The following is an 18,755-nucleotide window of genomic DNA, read 5'->3' on the forward strand; positions in this document are numbered from 1 at the left end:
CCCAGTATATAAGCTAAACCCCAGTATATAAGCTAAACCTGCACAACTGCCATGCCATTTGCACTACTGTATTCATTTTGCACTATCTGGTTTTCTTTACCCAATATGTTGCTGCTACTTGTGCCTTTTTCATTATTTATATTTTCTTGCTTTTATTCCTTTTAAATAGCATAATATAGTTTCTTATATATAGTATAGCAAAGCAGAGACCTTTTATTTTACTTAAAGATGTATGTTAAATGTTTATTGTCTGCACCTTGGGTCTGAGTGAAAAGCAATTTCGAGCCTCTGTATGTCTTGTACATACTGCAGAATTGACAAATAAAGTGCCTTTGACTTTGACTTTGATGAATCTGTCCCTAAAACCTTTGCCCCCCCCTGAGTGCGCCTCTCACTGGATCTCAGTAAAAAATCTAAATGGAGCATTAAGACAGCAGTGTGAATGTAGCCTAAGGTTCTAATAGAGGAGGGAACTGTGGTTTCAAGGTAATCTAGAGCATCAGATGATAGTTGTGTTTATAAGGAGATCATTCCATGTTCATAGAGCCATATAAGACCAGGTATTCATCTACAGAACATCATTTACACACATGGATCAGGGGAATTACATACCTGGACACTATCCATGGGAATTGATGGGAGAAGAAATTTAACAAAGAAATAATTTCCACAAGATCATCATTACACAGATATACGTGGCAACTTAAGAGCTGCATGAACAAAGTTTATGGAAGTTACAATCATTACACAACTTCCTTCCTTTATTATTTTTTTAAATTTGCAATATTAGCCCATACAATGAAGAAGTGATGCCTCACAAACCAGAAGAAGCTCATAATATATTTCTGTTAAAGAAACCACTTTTAGAGACTCGGTCATTTGTGAAGGAGACAACAAGAGAGACAGAAGCACAATGGTTCCACTCAGATGGATTAAAATGTCTTTATCCCTGATTCTGATGCTTCAGTTTACAGGTAAGGAAACATATTTAACATGTTAAATAAAATGAATTAAACCAGTTTCAAAGATTTTGTGAAATTATCTTCCATTTACGTTTAACAGTTTTTTTATGTTTTAGTTTTCTCACCAGCAGCAGCTGAACAACATTCATCCTCCTTCACTGTCAGAGTTGGTGATGAAGTCACTTTGTCTTGTGGAAATGTGATACATGATCAGAGTAACTGTGAAAGTACGACCTGGATGCTCAGTAAAAACAACAAAGCAGTAACGCTGTTTGAACAAGGACAAATTCACAGAGGAGCAGCAACTAAATCAGACAGACTGAGTGTTACAGCGAACTGTTCTCTGGTTATAAAGAAGGTCACAGACGAGGATGTTGGTCTTTACTCCTGCAGACAGTTTGTATCAGAACAAAAACAAGGACCAGACTTTCATGTTGATCTGTTTGTTATTACCAGTGAGTATTTACATCATGATGTTTTCAGCTCAAACTGTCTTGTTAGAACAACAGACTGAAATATCCCAATAATAATCTTTACTATTTACTTATTTTTAGGACTTGAAACTTAAATTTTAGAACATTTTGTTCTCATCTTTTGTTTTTTAAACATGGTGTATGGTTTTCATGTAAACTGTGATAACATCCTGTTGTGTGTGTGTTCAGGTGAGGAGTCAACAGAAAAACCTTCTATACCTAAATTATCAACAGGACAAACTAAAGAGACATCAGTGGACAGACAAACACCTGCAAACAACAACAATCCATCACAACAAGCAGGTAGAGACTGAATCTCTCGTCTTCTGCAGTGTGAATGTCAGACTGACTCTTGGCTGCTGGTGGAGATTTTCTCTGCTTCAGTCAGTGTGTCTCAGTCTGAAACTTGTTGTTGTTCAGAACCTCTGACCATGTTGAACATTTTAATTCTCTTTCCAGGTTCATCGTGGTTGTTTATTATTGTTTCTGTGAGTTCAGCAGCTCTCTTAATCACTGCTGTGGTGATCATCATCATATGGAAGAAAACTAAAGGTGAGAACATTTGCAGATTAAACTTCCAACCTCCATGAAATAGACGACATAGTGCTGAGGATGTAAACTTTTTATTTTTGACGCATTTGCTGGTAGTTACAGTACAAAATAGGAAACAAAAACAACACAAGGGATTCATCAGAAACTAAGACCAATCATCTCTTCTATAGATGTGATATTTACAAAACAGACAGGATTGAAAGTCTGAACTTTAACTTTGGAAGCTGAACATCATTATTTTGTTTTTCAGGAAATAAAAAGGAGAAAGAAAATACTGTGAGTTTAAACACTGAATAATTAAACACTTTAACAGGGTTAAAGTTTGGTTGGTGTGGATATCTATCAACTGCTGTAGAATACATTGAATAAAAAGTATGTACAGCAGCAGAGTGAATGAATTCTTTGTCACCACAATGTTGTGTAGCTTTGTGTACACATCCTTAAACTCACACTGACATGTTACTCAACTGTCAATGTGCAGGAACTGAGCTTAAACCCTCCAGTGACTCAATCTGGTCCAGAAGCCAGTCAGGAAACAGTAAGAACACACACACATATGCACACACACAAACACACACACACACACACACACACACAGTTCTGTGTGTGTGTTAGTTCTCCAAACTTTCTGTGACCACTGAATCTATTTTAGTTCTGCAGCAGAGGAGAGGAAGGAGCTGAGATGATGGTGAAATGACTTGAATCAAACAGACGTGTAGTTTAGTCGCTATAAATCCTTTTATTACTGAGCAGCCATGATGGTGTGTTCTCTGTACAGGCTGATCCTGAGGATGGTGTTTCCTACGCCTCCATCAGCTTCACCAGTAAGACCAGACAAAGAGAACAGGTGAGTGGTGTCATGTATTATAAAGTAAATGTTGCTGCAAACGCATGTAAGGGATGTAACTTTCACACTGTAGCTGCTTTAAGGAGCTTCAGCTGCTTATTTGTGAGAAAAAGTTTAGGGAACAAAAATATTTACACATGTTTGCATCATCTGACATATCCTAACAGCGAACATGAACAAGTAATATCCCTAAACACCATAAAACACATGATGGACCTGAGGAACACTTCTGATGATGGGTCTTATGATCTAAAGACAGAAGTGGAACTTAATGACCTGATTGAAAGTTTTTTAAATGTTATCACAAAACTAGATCTTATCAGCCTCTAAATGAGATAATATAACATGCAAAACAAAGAGGAATCTGGCTTAGAACCCCCCATGATGCTGACCATAACAAAAGACTGTATTCAGGTAGCTGTGCATTAAAGAACAAGAATAATTCTTAAAATGTAGGAGGGTTCACCTTATTCAGGGATTTTTATATAAAGCTCAGCAATCAACAGATGAGCAGAATTCAATCAGGGAAAAATAAATAACCTTCTGTACTTTGGAGATCAGAGGCCTGTACGACAAAGCTGGATTTTCTCTTATCCGTGTAACTTGAGGGTTAACTCTGGCTTTTCTCTACAGTTAAGCTGGTTAATTTCTTACTGCAGGTAAATCACCATGGTAACTTATGCTGAATGAATAACCTGCTCCAGAGAAGGTTATGTTCTGGAAGAGAGATCGAGTTTTAAAACATCACTTCCTGACCGTTCAGTTCCCTTAGAAAATGTCACACCCATAGAACATCCTGTCCACGTTTGTACACGCATCGTGAGAAGAACATTCAGGAGAGGAAGAGTTTTTAGGGATAGATGCATCTTTGAAGAAAAATTAAAGCCTTGTCACTGATCCCTTTGAAGTATGTTTTTGTACTTGTTCTTGACTTATTCCCAAGGTCGTTTATCTCCACTAGGGTTGCATCTGAAACAATGAGGTTAATAATAATGGTTGCACATGGCAGGACTGCAGAAACATGAATTTATGGAACGCAATTACTCATGCTGTCATGTTGAGGAATTAATATTCTAACACTAAACAGGTTGCTGAGCCTCAAAAAACTGAATGAAAAATATAAAGGAAGGAAAGGAGGAAGTTCTCTGCCCAAAACATCTGGGCCTCAATAAAGTGAAATTGAGTTATCAGAGTGCTGTTTGTTTATATTGTCTGATAAATTAATATTGTATAATCTCAAGAATTTAAGCATTAACACAGTCGTCAGTTTTCTGTCAGCATTACTTCCTTGCTGCTGGCCTTCATCATGTGTATGAATTCTTCATATTTCTGAAGAATAATTATCTGCTCCTCCATAATAGAGGAGGCTGCTCTGCAGGGTTTCTCCATGTCTGCGATTGGTCAGATGCTGCAAACTCCACCCCTATTATGTGAGAGCGCACTGATCAAGATGGAAAAACCTGGGTTGAATTATCGAGTTAATAACCATCGTCGTTGTAAAGGCCTCAGGTCATCTCTTGCTCACTGATAAACAGAATTTTGATCAAGGACTTTCAAACTTTTGCATGTCTTTGTAGATGAAGTTTGTATTTTAATGTTTCCTTCCAGGTTTCTGACACTGTGACCTACAGCACTGTGAAAGCTTCCTCCTCATCTACTGGAGTTTCTATTGATCCAAACAGCCTCTACTCCACCGTCAACAAACCACAGAAATAAGAAGTTTTTCATTGAATTTAACATTTTGTTTTTATGAATGTTTTCTTGAATTGTGGATTTGGGATATTAAAGTATCTGCATGCCAACTAATAAAGAATATTATAACAGAGCAGTCATAGAGGATATACTATATCATGGGCAAAAAAAGATTTAAGGAGGATCATCTGTTTTCATTACTTTCAATTCATTCTTGTTCAAAGCTCTAAATGTACAAAGCTTTAGACATAAATAAACAAAGGAAATCTTTCAAAAGAATCAAGATTTTAGTCTTTTTGACTTTAAACACAAATTAAATTATTCAGAACCTGGTTGTAACTCCATGATACCACTTGTGTGTTTTCACCTCTACATTGTTTTCTTTCTGTTTTTAGTTACACATTTCCTGCTGGGACAGGACTTTGGTTTCTCTAAGATAAAATGTTTAGTTGTATTTAGTCCTGTGCTTGGATCCTCTTCATGCCATGGACTGACAAAACATCTCTTGATAAAATGTGAAGCTTGGTTGTTTCTCTCCTGTGTTCATATGTGACAGAAGTCAGCCTGTGTCAGATCCAGAGGTAAAGTGGTATTTTAAAACAGTAACCTAAAGTCTCCAGCAGAGGGCGGTAGAGCTGTTTATCTATGCAAAGAAGCACACTGCTTCCTCCCCTGAGTCAATGCATGCAGGGGTGGAGGAATGTTTGTGTATGTGCATCTCTAACTAATGTTCTCCTTCTCATGACTTTTTTATTTCTTGCTTTACTATAAGAAGCTAAAAATGACTGGATATATCTTGAAGGACAACAGAAAGCTCAATCTCACTTTTATTCCGCTGAACAAATTTAATTTCATCAGTAAAGCTGACATGTTTCACATGACATCATATTTTAAAGCCGTCTGAGTTTGTTCAGTGTGAATCAAAGAACACAAGAAAAGACTTCCTAAATGAAGAAAAAATAGATATATGTGTTCTATTAAGCAAAATGTGAAGGTGAAGGTTGGATTGATGCACCTTCATTGCACATGGTAGTCCTGTTTGTAGGGTTCATATCGCTGCTGTCGGGCAAAAACCTCCTATCTCCAAAACTGTCATTTTAAAAAAAAAAAACAAAAACGGAATGGTTTTGTAATAACAGGACATAATGTCATCAAACTTTGTATTATGTTTTAATCATATATCTTTGGTTAAATAATTGTAAAACAACAGACAGACATAGAGGGTGACCAATAGTACTGATTTATGAAGGAAAACAAAAATCACGAATTTTGGAGATAGGAGGTTTGCACCCGACAGCATAGGGGGCTGAAAGCTGATTCACATCTGAGCTGGTGTGGTAGTGATGGAGTTGAATTGAGGAAGGACGAGTTGGCTCACTGGATCTATATGACTGAAGGGGAGCAGCAGCAGCTCAACCAGGTCATCTAGTTTACCCATGTGGTGGAATATGTGAAAGGACAAAAAGCCTCATTTTCACACTTATACGAGTTTTCCTGCAAACTGAAACCAACATGATGTGTCACATGACATTGTACATTAAAGCCCACTGGTTAGTATCGTTCACCTCAGTAGGAAAAAATTAACATGCTGTTATTCTCAGGAAGGATCAAAGAGCAGGGCAATATAAAGGCACTGAGCATAAATGTTACATTTTTAAAAGATTTTTTCTCTTAAATTTCATCAATAAATACTTTTACATGACAAAGATGTGAAGGGGTTATTTGTGAACCAGAGAGCTAGAGAAGACGACAAGAGAGAAAAGGAAGAACAATGGTCGCATTCAGATGGATTAAAATGTTTTTATTCCTGATACTGATGCTCCAGTTTACAGGTAAGAACACACATGAATATGGTTCAATTAAAAGAAGTTTCACAGCTATATTTAGTTTTAACTTTGTGACTTTACTTGATTCTTTGTAAGTTAAACACAAACTTCTTGTTTTTTTAATTTGATTCTTGAACCATCTGTGAATATCAGAAGCATTTTCTTTTGTAACATTAATCTTTTATTACCAACAGCAGCAAATGGACAAGATTTTTCATTCATCACTGTCAGAGTTGGTGATGAAGTCACTTTTCCTTGTGAAAATGTGACACATGATCAGAATAACTGTGAAAATATGACCTAGATCTTCAGCCATTGAACAAATGCAGAATCAAAAATGGTTCTTTAAACATCAACAGATTTACAGAGATGCAGCATCTAAATCAGTCTTACAGCGAACTGTTCTCTGGTTATAAAGAAGGTCACAGACGAGGATGTTGGTCTTTACTCCTGCAGACAGTTTGTATCAGGACAACAACAAGGACCAGATTTTGGGGCTCATCTGTCTGTTATTACCAGTGAGTATTTACATTATCACAGTGATTAAGTTATTTTCCTCTTGTTGTCCTTCTCTCACAACATCTCCATCTTCACCAGTGACTGAACAGAACAACAAAGATAAAGTCACTTTGTTCTGCTCTGTGTTGGACGATGGAAACTGTAGACACACAGTGGAGTGGCTGTATGAGGGTAAAGAGAAAATTTACCCTCATACACCTTCCTGCTCTGCCAATGTGACATTTACACCATCTCACCTGAGTCAGAAGTCAGACCCTAAGAAGTTGTAAAAGTGTAAAATGACAGATGTTTACACTAATAATGTTTTCTTTCTTTCTTTTAATAGATTTTGGTTGAATACTTCTTGCAACTTTGGAATGTCACTCTTGTTGTCTTCACCTCAACTTTTTCTGTTTTCTTGAGTTGCAAATATTTCCTGCAGTGACAGAGCTTTTGGTAAGTTGATAATAAAGGTTTTAGCTCTGACACCTGCGTCTTGACTGTTTAGTCCTGTGTTTGGTTGCTCCTCATGTCAGGGATGAACAAAATATTTCCTTATGACCTAAAACGCTCTGTTGTTTTCTTTGTTAATGTATGTCAGAGATCAGCCTGCATGTTTGTGTGAAGGATTGAATTGTGGTGATTCCAGATATGAGCCAGATTCAGAGGCAAAATTATTGAATTAGGTCACATTTTCAGCTGGGTGTCGGTGTGCTCCAGGCATCACTAACCGACTATTAACATCTGTATTAGCAAAGCTTAACATCATGAACCTCATGTCCTCCGTTTCAGAAACTACAGCAGCAGCAGGTCCATCATCATGTCCAGATGATCACTGAGAACGTGAGACAAGATGAGCTCATGCAGGTAGTTCAGTTACTCACTTTACAATCAATCTGCAGCTGATTCAAATGAAAGAATCTTAGTAACATCAAGTTTATTCTATTGTATGTTATGCTATAAACAGGTTAAGATTATCTTGTATCTATGTAGCTTGTATGGGGTCTGTCCTCCTTTTAGCAGAGTGAGAGAAGATGCAAGTAAAGAAATGGGCGGTGAAGGTTGCTCTGAAGGCGGTGAGGAGGCTGAGGAGAGGAAAGAAGAGGAACAGGAAGACAGTGAGAGGCTGAGCAATGCAGCAGAGTGTCTGCCAGATGAACCAGGGCAACGGCCAGAGAAGCCATTTTGCAATTTAGAGGTTAAACTAAAAACATATTTATTATCTTTGTCTTATAGCATGGGAAAAGTATGCGTCAGAAGTGTCGATCAGGTCCACATAAGGGGCCACCATGATGGTTTGTACATTTCACCCAGAATCTCTCGCTAGACCCCTGGTCATTCTTGTTGTAAAACAGAATTAGGACTCAGTAAAACACATTAAACAAAAACAAAAAGTTCAAAGCTTTTGCTGCAACACTTAACAGATAACTAATGTCTTAAAAATAAAAGAAAACCCAAGTAATTCAAGATTTAACATTTGTGGAAAACAAAGACTGAAGTCCAAACCCCGTCCCTACACCAGTGAACATATCATTTATCAGGACATTAAACAACACAGGGATAATAACACTCCCTTGGGGGGTACCATTTTCAACCTCTACCTCCTCAGAGAGCGACTGTTCCACCCTCACTTGTATTGTCCTATTCCTCAAAAAATCTTTGATCCAATTAAACCTCCTCCCACGAATCCCAGCATCAAACAGGGCAATTAACAGCCCGTCCCTCCACAGCATGTCATAAGCCTTTTCAATATCCAAGAACACAGCAACAACCCCCTCTCTGTTGGCCATAGCTCTTCTAATATCCACATCCAGCCTCAAGACAGCATCCATAGTCGATCTACCTTCATAAACCCACCTTGATTAGACGCAAAAAACCCACTCTTCTCCAAGTGTTGAACTAACCTGTGCATAACCATGCACTTAATTATTTTACACATTACTGAGGTCAGGGTTGTGGGTCTATAAGAAACTGGATCGCTAGCCTTTTTCCCCGGTTTACCAATCGGGATGATAGTGGCATGCTTCCATTCTTTTAGTAAGTAGCCATCTGCCCACATCGTGTTACACAAAGCCAAAAGTTTTTCCAACAAGACATCTCCCGCTTGTTTGAACACCTGACAGCCTAACCCATCCCTTCCCGGGGAGGTATCTATCCCCTGCCTTATTGCACTTTTCAGTTCATCCAGCAAGAAGAAAACATTAATCAAGCCCGAGGTATCCACATTGAACTCCAGCTTAACCAGGTTTTGCACCACAATCTCCTCTGTTCTCCTTCTACTTTTTGCACTGGAATTAGTAGAGCAATGCACCTTCTGAAACTGTCTCACAAACACACACTGGCCTTATCTCTAGTTCTCACCGCTTGTCCAATCTCACACTGGAGGACAGGAACTACCATCTGCTTGTGTGTTCCAGTCATTTTACGTATCAAATTCCAGAGAACTCTGGCAGGTGTTCTCGAGCCTAAATTTTCACAATAGGACCTTCTTTGCATCTTTAATGACACGCCTGGATTTAGCTCTCAATCTTCTGTATTCAGTAACACAGTGGTCCATAGGATACTTCCTCAATTTCCTAAAAGCTCTATTCCTAGCTCGAACCACCTTATTACAATCCTCATTCCACCAGGGCACAATCACACTTCTTCCACAGACCTTCTTCTTGGGAATATCCTAACTGCAGCTGACCATATGGCAGTAGTAAGGGACTTTTTCCATTGATCCACATCCAAATCACCATCTATAATATACAACTCCCTGTAAACAGCTCCCATGTATGCAAACCAGTTTGCCCGTGCTGATCGTTGGAGCATGATCACTTCCCATTGTGCTACACTCCAGAACATCCCACCTCCCAACCAAGGCAAGCTCCCACAAGGCTAATGTAATATCAATGGAAGATGAACACATCCGACCTGCCCCAAACCTTGTAGGCCGCCCATCATTTAGACCAACTAAGTCATAGAAATCCAGAAAATCCTCCAACACTCGACCATTCCCGTCAGTCAGCCTACTCCCCCACAACTCACTATGAGCATTCAGATCCCCCACCCAAACAACTGGACCACTAATTCCAACCATAATATCCATGAAATAACTCCTCTCCAATCTAACACAAGGATTATACACATTAACAAGAGTAACCTTCCCTTTTGTCGTCCATAGTTCCACCACCATACACTCAATCGCTGCCCCAACATCAATTCTACCATACTGAATCCCTCTCCTAATAAAGGTCGCACAACCTCCACCAGAAGTACCCTCCCGATCTCTTCTCTCACAATCATATCCCAGAATAACAAAATCCAACCTCGGCTTCAACCAGGTTTCTTCAATGCAAATTATATCAGCTTTAGTCAGTAATTCACCCAAAAAACACTTAAATTCCTGACCATTCGCTATAAGACTCCTAGCATTCCATTACAGCAAAAACAACACATGGCTAATGTCAAGCTAAACTATCCTGCAACCCAACTCCATCTAACACCCCTTCTCCATCTGCATCATCCCAGAGAGCCTGACTATCACAGGCCCCACGGCCTACCCCGTCTTAGGAATAAGTAAAACTCCAGACATCCTCAGGAGGGACGTCCCTAAAACCAAGCAATAGTTCAGCAGCTGAAGTAATTTCTCGGCCACATCGGTTTTCCTCTTTGCCACCATCTTTACTTTCCACAATGCTTCAACCATGAATGCCAATAAGGCTTTTCTACTGACTAACACAGAGTCGTCCTCACCAGAAGTAGCAAGTATTTTCAAGTACAGGTCTGTCCGGCTCCCCTCGCACCTTCCACACGCCACACTGCTTCAGCTTAGGAGATATTATTCCCTTTCCTAACTCTGTCAATGCTCTCCGCCTTAACATAATGCGGGCACCCTTTAAAAGAAGCTGGATGATCCCCCCTCCCCAGCAACTACAACACCAAACTGATTCTACACAGTCTCTCCCATCATGATTTTTAACACACCTTCTACATCTAAGCTGCCCCCTACACGCCGTCGCCACATGGCCATAATGTTGACATTTGTAACATCTCACCGGAGGTTGTTCATACGCCCTGACAATATAACTCAAGAACCCAAGCTGAACCTTAACAGGTAAAACTCCATCAAGAAAAGTAAGGAGGACTGGCGAGGAGCCTCCCCCACTCATAGTGTTGCCCATGTGCTTCATCCCAATCACATTCTTCCCCTTCAGGCCAACTAATAGCTCCTGATCAGACACACCATAAATCATCCCAGTAATCTCTACCTGTGTCCGTGGTTTAGAGGCCTCAACACCCTTACCTAGCAGGCTGGTGATCCTCAGTGTCCTGGTTTACTGCGCAGCCATCTTGCACACCATAGCAAGTACCCCATTTCTTATAACGTAAACATTCAGCAAGTCACCAAGCTCTTTTTTCAGTTCTTTCGCCAACTTAAGGTGGTTAACAGCACAGAGCCCATAACCCCCAGACAGTTTAACAAACACCAGAAACCCCTCCTCTGTGCCCTGCTCGTCCCTCTGTAGTTTAGTATGGCCAGCATCACCAACATTCCTTTCCTGCGAATTATCCGCACACGTCCGTTTATGCTTCCTCTTGCCAATTTTACCCCATCCCTCCTCATCAAGTTCACCACCCCTAGTCATGGGCAGACCCTGCAGAACCACAATCCAGTCAGTCGAGTTGTCTGTCCTTCGTTTAACTCAACATAAAATATATTCAGTTAAAAGTCTCTGAAGAAAACGTGGCTGTGTGCGTCTCTGCTATCGTGTGCCTTCCTGATCATCTGTCATTGCCTCCTTCTGGTGTCTGAGCTTCTTTCTCGACACTCATCCCGACAGGGAAAGTGAGTGGTGTTGGAGAATGAATTGAATTATAAATTATTGCCAGATCCTGAACCCCTCCCAACTGCTCTCCAGGTGCTGGAACATCATGGCAGCCCACTGCTCTCGTACATCTAGAGATGGATTAAATGCAGAGCTGAATTTCTCAATTGGGATGAATTAAGTAAAAATTATAAGTAGTATTTTCATTATTGTTATCATGTTGTTTAAGTTGCACTAGATAACCTTCAAACTTTATAACTCAGTGTTGCTGACTTGTTTGATGGTGCACTGACATTTATTTTGTACGTTTCTGGAGCGTCGCAGCCCAGCAGCATCTTGATGCTGAGAAACTGCACTTCACAATTTTTTCTTGCAGGCCGCTGCGTGACGTTGCAGCCGAGTTTTGCTTTACACACTTACTCACTGTGTAGTGGAACGTGTACGGCACCCCAGAAATAATCACAAATCCATCGTAGCGACCACAGTGAACATTTTCTGTCTCCATCACTGCATCTAAATGAACATAAACTGATGTTTTTATAATGTTAATCTAATTATAACTGGAGCTCTGCACCTTTTGTAGACACATTCTCAGTAAAACACTTCTCCTAAACTTCTCAGAAAAATGACATCAGTTTAGTAATTTATTAATAAACACATTCAAAATAGAAGAGCTGCATGAAGGTGAAAGTTTATCTGTACCAGCAATCGTCACACATGCAGCTTCCTCTGTTCTTTACTGAACTGTTCACAGTCATCTTCAGTGGAAAACAAAGCAGATTAAAGATTTAGTAAAATATATTAAACATGCATTAAAAGTTAAGAAGTTTTATTTAGATTCTTTAAATAAATAAGGAAATAGGAGGTAAACAACTCAATTAATTCAACAAGGAACAGAGGTGATAAAACACAGAGTGAAGTCACTATCAGGAAGTTACGCCTCACAAACCAGAAGAAGCTCATAATATACTTCTGTTTAAGAAACCACTTTTAGAGACTCGTCATTTATGAAGGAGACAACAAGAGAGACAGAAGCACAATGGTTCCACTCAGATGGATTAAAATGTCTTTATTCCTGATTCTGATGCTTCAGTTTACAGGTAAGGAAACATATTTAACATGTTAAATAAAATGATTTAAACCAGTTTCAAAGATTTACTAATGTAGCTTCATTAAGTTTTCCTCCTCTAACACAGACATGTTTTATCTGTAACTTGGTTACAAACTTTTATTAATTGTAAAATAATCCTCCCATTAACAAGAAACATGTCAGACATTTATATTCAACTGTTTGATTTACTATATATTAATTTTTCTCACCAGCAGCAGCTGAACAACTTTCATCCTCCTTCACTGTCAGAGTTGGTGATGAAGTCACTTTGTCTTGTGGAAATGTGATACATGATCAGAGTAACTGCGAAAGTATGACCTGGATGTTCAGTAAAAACAACAAAGTATTTACAACATGATGTTTTCAGCTCAAACTGTCTTGTTAGAACAACAGACTGAAATATCACAATAATGATGATCACAGTGATGAAGTTATTTTCATCTGAAAGAAAACATACGTTTAAAGAAAAATGGCTTAATTTTCACCTATTTTCTATCTTTTTGTAAAGATTTTAAACACGGAGTTTGGTCTTAATGAACACTGTGGTTACATCTTGTTACTGTGTTTATCAGATGGAGACAACTCGTCAACACCATCAGCTACTACAACACCGACACCATCCACTGCACCCACTAACAAAACTCTGTCAACTACCACAGCAAAATCAAAGGCACCGACATCATCCACTGCACGTAAAACAACATCAGCAACACAAACTGAATCTTTCATCTTCTGCAGTGTGAATGTCAGACTGACGCTTGGCTGCTGGTGGAGATTTTCTCTGCTTCAGTCAGTGTGTCTCAGTCTGAAACCTTGTTCAGAACCACTGATCATGTTTAACATTTTAATTCTCTTTCCAGGTTCATTGTTGTTGTTGATTATTGTTTCTGTGAGTTCAGCAGCTCTCTTAATCACTGTTGTGATGATCATCATCGTATGGAAGAAAACTAAAGGTGAGAACATCTCCACATGGCAGCTCCACCCTCCATGCAGGTGTAGAATAATAGTGTTTGATATTCAAACTTTTATTTTTGATGCATTTAGCTGACTCTTGGATCTACAGAACTTCTCGATCTATCACTGACCTGATCAGAAACAGAATTGAGGAAGTTAATCATGTGAAGATTGTTAGTTCAGATAAACATGTGTGTTAAAGCAGCTCTTCTTTGATGGTGATTATTAAAAAACAGACATGACTGAAAGCCTGAGCTTTGAGTTTAGAAGCTGAACTTGTCTCTTTTGTATTTTCAGGAAGTAGAAAAAAGGAAGAAAACACAGTGAGTTTAAACTCTGATTGATTTAATATTTAACTGTGTTCTACAAAACACTGTTAAAGTCTGGTTTGTGTGGATATCAGTGATTTTATTCTGTGATAACTGCTGTAGTTTACATTGAATAAAAAGTTTATTTTTACAGCAGCAGGGTGAATGAAGTCTTTGTCACCACTAACAGCCTTTAAATGAGTTAAATGAACTCCTCTCTGACAGTCGTACATGTGGTGTTGTCAGGGAGCTCAGCCTCCTGCATTCTCCTGCAGTTCCCTGATCTGCCACAGCTGGTCCCGATCAGTTCATCTTCATCAGGACCTATTGGATTCACCTGATCCACAAGGTATATAAGGAGCCTTCCTGCCCTTATTCCTTGTCGGATCTTAACCAACGCACTCTATGGACTCACCCCTTCGCTGATCCACAAGCCTCTTCTCCTTAACCAGGCTCATTCAGGTCTGTCTTGACTGACCTTTGTATATTTATGTATATTTCAATAAAGAGGGGTAAAGCTGCCTATGTCTCAGTGGAGTCCTGCGTTACAGAAGATCCGACCAAACAACATGAGTCGTAAGAGGAGAGAGGAACTTCCCCTAGCTGGCCCACCTTTTTCTAATGAAGTGGAGATGACTCAAAGGCTGCACCAAATGATAGCCATTCAGAAGAGTGGTCCTGAATGGTCTCCTTACCAGGGCTCAAGGGTGGCAATTCGGAGGACTCCAGTCTCCAAGTTCTCCACCCCGGAGCCACAGCAACAGTCACAGGCAGCTCTGGTCCTGCAGCCTTTGACACCTGCTTCGCGGTCAGCTCCGGCTCTACAGCCTCCGACGCCTCAGCCGCCGTCAGTTCCTGTTCAGCAGCCGGTCATGCCTGCCTCCCAGTCCTGTCCTGCTCCGCAGCCTCCGACAACTGCTCCCCGGTCAGCTCCGGCTCTACAGCGTCCGACGTCACAGCCACAGTCAACACCGGTTCTGCAGCCGCCCACGCCTGCTTCCCAGTTCAGCCCGGCTCTACAGCGTCAGACGCCACATCAACGGTCAGTCCCGGCTCTACAGCGTCCGACGCCTCAGCCTCGGTCTGGTCCTGTCCTGCAGCCTCCCGTGCCTGCTCCCCGGTCTTCACCGGCTAGCCCACGTCCAACGCCGATGCCACGGCCTGCCCCTGCTCAGTCTCCGACGCCAGCTCCACGGGCTGCTTCAGATCTACCTCCGACGCCAGCGCGACGGTCCTGTCTGGCACTTTCAGGTCCAAGGTCAGCTCCAGGGTCCACGCAACCTCTGGAGGTTCCAGTTTCCGAGGAGGTCGATGGTCGAGACGCTCCTCTCCAGCCGATGGTTCCTGTCTCTGAGGGGGTCAACGGTCGCGACGCTCCTCTCCAGCCGGTGGTTTCTGTCTCTGAGGACGTCGAGGGGCACGACGTTCCTCTCCAGCCTGGGACGCCAGTCTCCGAAGGGGTCTCCGAGCGAGACGCTCCTCTCCAGGCCCTGGCTCTTTCCCTGTCTGAGCGACCTCCTGGTTGTCCGTTGGAACTAATCCCTTGTGCCTATCTTCTGGAGCTCCAGTCAGCGCGCCTGCCAGAGATCCAGCTCCAGTCAGGCCGTCCGCCTGAGCTCCAGCCTGTACAGCCTGCACAGTCCTCTGGGCGTCCGCCTAAGCTCCAGCTCCAGCCCGAGCAGCCCTCTGGCAGTCTGCCGGAGGTTCGGCCTGCTCAGCCGCCAGAGGTCCAGCCTGCCCGACCGGTGCCAGAGATCCAGCCAGCCTGTTCTCCAGAGCTCCGGTCCGAGTATGCCCATCCGCCAAGGGTCAGCTCCAGGCCTACACGTCCTCCAGGTCCTCCTCCAGAGATCCGGCCCTGGTCTGGTCGTCCTCCGGGTCGTCCTCCTTCCATGACCCGGCCCTGGTCTGGTCGTCCTCCAGAGGTCCGGTCCCAGTCAGTCGGGCCTCCCAAGTCCCGGCCCCGGCCTGCTCGTCTTCCGGGTCGTCCTCCAGATGTCCAGCCCCGGTCTGCTCATCCTCCTTGGGTCCGGCCCCGGCCTACTCGTCCGCCGGGTCGTCCTCCGGAGATCCGGCTCCTGCCGCCGCGGCTTTCTGCCGTCTCTCTGGGCCGTCTCTCTGGGCCGTCTGGAATCAGGCCCTTAGAGGGGGGGGCTCTGTCATGGAGCTCAGCCTCCTGCAGTCTCCTGCAGTTCCCTGATCTGCCACAGCTGGTCCTGATCAGTTCATCTTCATCAGGACCTATTGGATTCACCTGATCCACAAGGTATATAAGGAGCCTTCCTGCCCTTATTCCTTGTCGGATCTTAACCAACGCACCCTATGGACTCACCCCTTCTCTGATCCACAGTCCTCTTCTCCTTAACCAGGCTCATTCAGGTCTGTCTTGACTGACCTTTGTATATTTATGTATGTTTCAATAAAGAGGGGTAAAGCCTTACAGGTGTGTAGTTTTGTGCTCAGACTCTTAAACTTACACAGATATGTTACTCATGTGTCATGGTGCAGGAACTGAGCTTAAACCCTGCAGTGACTCATTCTGGTCCAGAAAGCCGTCAGGAAACAGAACACACACTACACCCAATTACAAAGTCACACACACTCTGATCTGTATGTGTTAGTTCTCTAAACTGTATATTTGAATAAACACAGTGAGCACTGGATCTATTTTTGTTATGCAACAGAAGAGAAGGAGCTGCGATGATGATGATGAATTGCTTTAATTAAATTAATATGCAATTTCTACAGTATAAATCTACATCACTGAGCAGCCATGATGGTGTGTTCTTTGTACAGGCTCATCCTGAGGATGGTGTTTTGTACGTCTCCATCAGCTTCATGGATCAGACCAGACAAAGAGAACAGGTGAGTGGTGTCATGTATTATACACTACATGTTGCTGCAAAAGCATGAACTACTGTGTTTTGTTCTATAGAAATAAGCAAATGTTTTGGTGTCTGTTGTCAAGATTGTTTTACTTTGAGTAACTGCAGAAAAACGGATCTGATTTCCAAACAGCATAAATCTATAGTCGGTTTAATTTAGGAAATATGTTGTCACATTTTTTTAAAGTTTCATTAAAAATTAAAATCATCGTCGACTCACTGATTCACTTTTACAGAATCTTGATCAGGGATGTTCAAACATTTGCATGTTTCTGAAGGTGAAGTTTGTATTTTAATGTTTCCTTCCAGGTTTCTGACACTGTGACCTACAGCACTGTGGAAGCTTCCTCCTCTTCTACTGGAGTTTCTATTGATCCAAACAGCCTCTACTCCACCGTCAACAAACCAAAGAAACTAAAAGTTACGTCTTAAAATCAAGACTTCTTTCTCATAAATGTTTCATGAATGGATAATGTTAGAATATTAATGTACAAGTACGCTGACTAATGGAGGATATTATATCAAAGCTTTGAGTATCAGCTTTTAAATTCTCATTGTACAATGACGCTTGAAAAGCTTTAGAATTTAACTCGAGAGAAGATGAAATAAACAGGTCGTCTGTCCCAACATCATGTCTCTGGATCTTTTTTTATTGTTTTTTTGTTTGTTTTATATTAGTTAATATTCTGTAAATTCTTCATGGAACCATATTTCATGAGTAGTTTTCATCTCTAAAACATGGTTCTACTTTTCATGCTAATGTTTTCTTTCTTTGTTTTAATAGATTTTGGTTAAATCCTTGTTGTGACTTTGTAATGTCACTCTTGTTGTTTTCACCTCGACTTTTTCTGTTTTCTTGAGTTGCAAATATTTCCTGCAGTGACAGAGCTTTTGGTAAGTTGATAATAAAGTTTTTAGCTCTGACACCTGCGTCCTGACTGTTTAGTCCTGTGTTTGGATGCTCCTCATGTCAGGGATGAACAAAATATTTCCTTATGACCTAAAACGCTCTGTTGTTTTCTTTGTTAATGTATGTCAGAGATCAGCCTGCATGTTTGTGTGAAGGATTGAATTGTGTTGATTCCAGATATGAGCCAGATTCAGAGGCAAAATTACTGAATTAGGTCACATTTTCAGCTGGGTGTCGGTGTGCTCCAGGCATCACTAACCGACTATTAACATCTGTGTTAGCAAAGCTTAACATCATGAACCTCATGTCCTCCTTTTCAGAAACTACAGCAGCAGCAGGTCCATCATCATGTCCAGATGATCACTGAGAATGTGAGACAAGATGAGCTCATGTAGGTATTTCAGTTACTCACTTTACAATCAATCTGCAGCTGATTCAAATGAAAGAATCTTAGTAATACATCAAGTTTATTCTATTGTATGTTATGCTATAAACAGGTTAAGATTATCTTGTATCTATGTAGCTTGTATGGGGTCTGTCCTCCTTGTAGCAGAGTGAGAAAAGATGCAAGTAAAGAAATGGGTGGTGAAGGTTGCTCTGAAGGCGGTGAGGAGGCTGAGGAGAGGAAAGAAGAGGAACAGGAAGACAGTGAGAGGCTGAGCAATGCAGCAGAGTGTCTGCCAGATGAACCAGGGCAACGGCCAGAGAAGCCGTTTAGCAATTTAGAGGTTAAACTAAAATCATATTTATTATCTTTGTCTCATAGCATGGGAAAAGTATGCGTCAGAAGTGTCGATCAGGTCCACATAAGGGGCCACCATGATTTTTTGGTACATTTTGCCAAGAATCTCTCGCTAGACCCCTGGTCATTCTTGTTATAAAACAGAATTAGGACTCAGTAAAATACATTAAACAAAAACAAAAAG

At 41.3% G+C, this 18,755-nt stretch overlaps 1 protein-coding gene across 2 annotated transcripts; it reads left to right on the forward strand.

Moving 5' to 3' along the window:
• The first annotated feature begins 833 nt into the window (after positions 1-833).
• Positions 834-17,558, forward strand: LOC121633265. Of its 2 annotated transcripts, XM_041975132.1 has the most exons (8): positions 834-974; positions 1,079-1,417; positions 1,625-1,738; positions 1,895-1,987; positions 2,238-2,263; positions 2,469-2,525; positions 2,766-2,834; positions 4,443-4,852. In XM_041975132.1, exons 1-8 carry the CDS (start codon positions 914-916, stop codon positions 4,548-4,550), a joined length of 867 nt encoding a protein of 288 aa, XP_041831066.1. In that variant the 5' UTR covers positions 834-913; the 3' UTR covers positions 4,551-4,852. The 2 variants fall into 2 exon arrangements, with proteins under 2 accessions (XP_041831066.1, XP_041831068.1); XM_041975134.1 differs by lacking the exons at positions 1,895-1,987; positions 2,238-2,263; positions 2,469-2,525; positions 2,766-2,834; positions 4,443-4,852 and adding exons at positions 13,633-13,725; positions 14,024-14,049; positions 16,831-16,899; positions 17,229-17,558.
• Positions 17,559-18,755: the final 1,197 nt, after the last annotated feature.

Source organism: Melanotaenia boesemani, chromosome 22 (assembly GCF_017639745.1).
Source record: "Melanotaenia boesemani isolate fMelBoe1 chromosome 22, fMelBoe1.pri, whole genome shotgun sequence".
NCBI lineage: Eukaryota > Metazoa > Chordata > Actinopteri > Atheriniformes > Melanotaeniidae > Melanotaenia > Melanotaenia boesemani.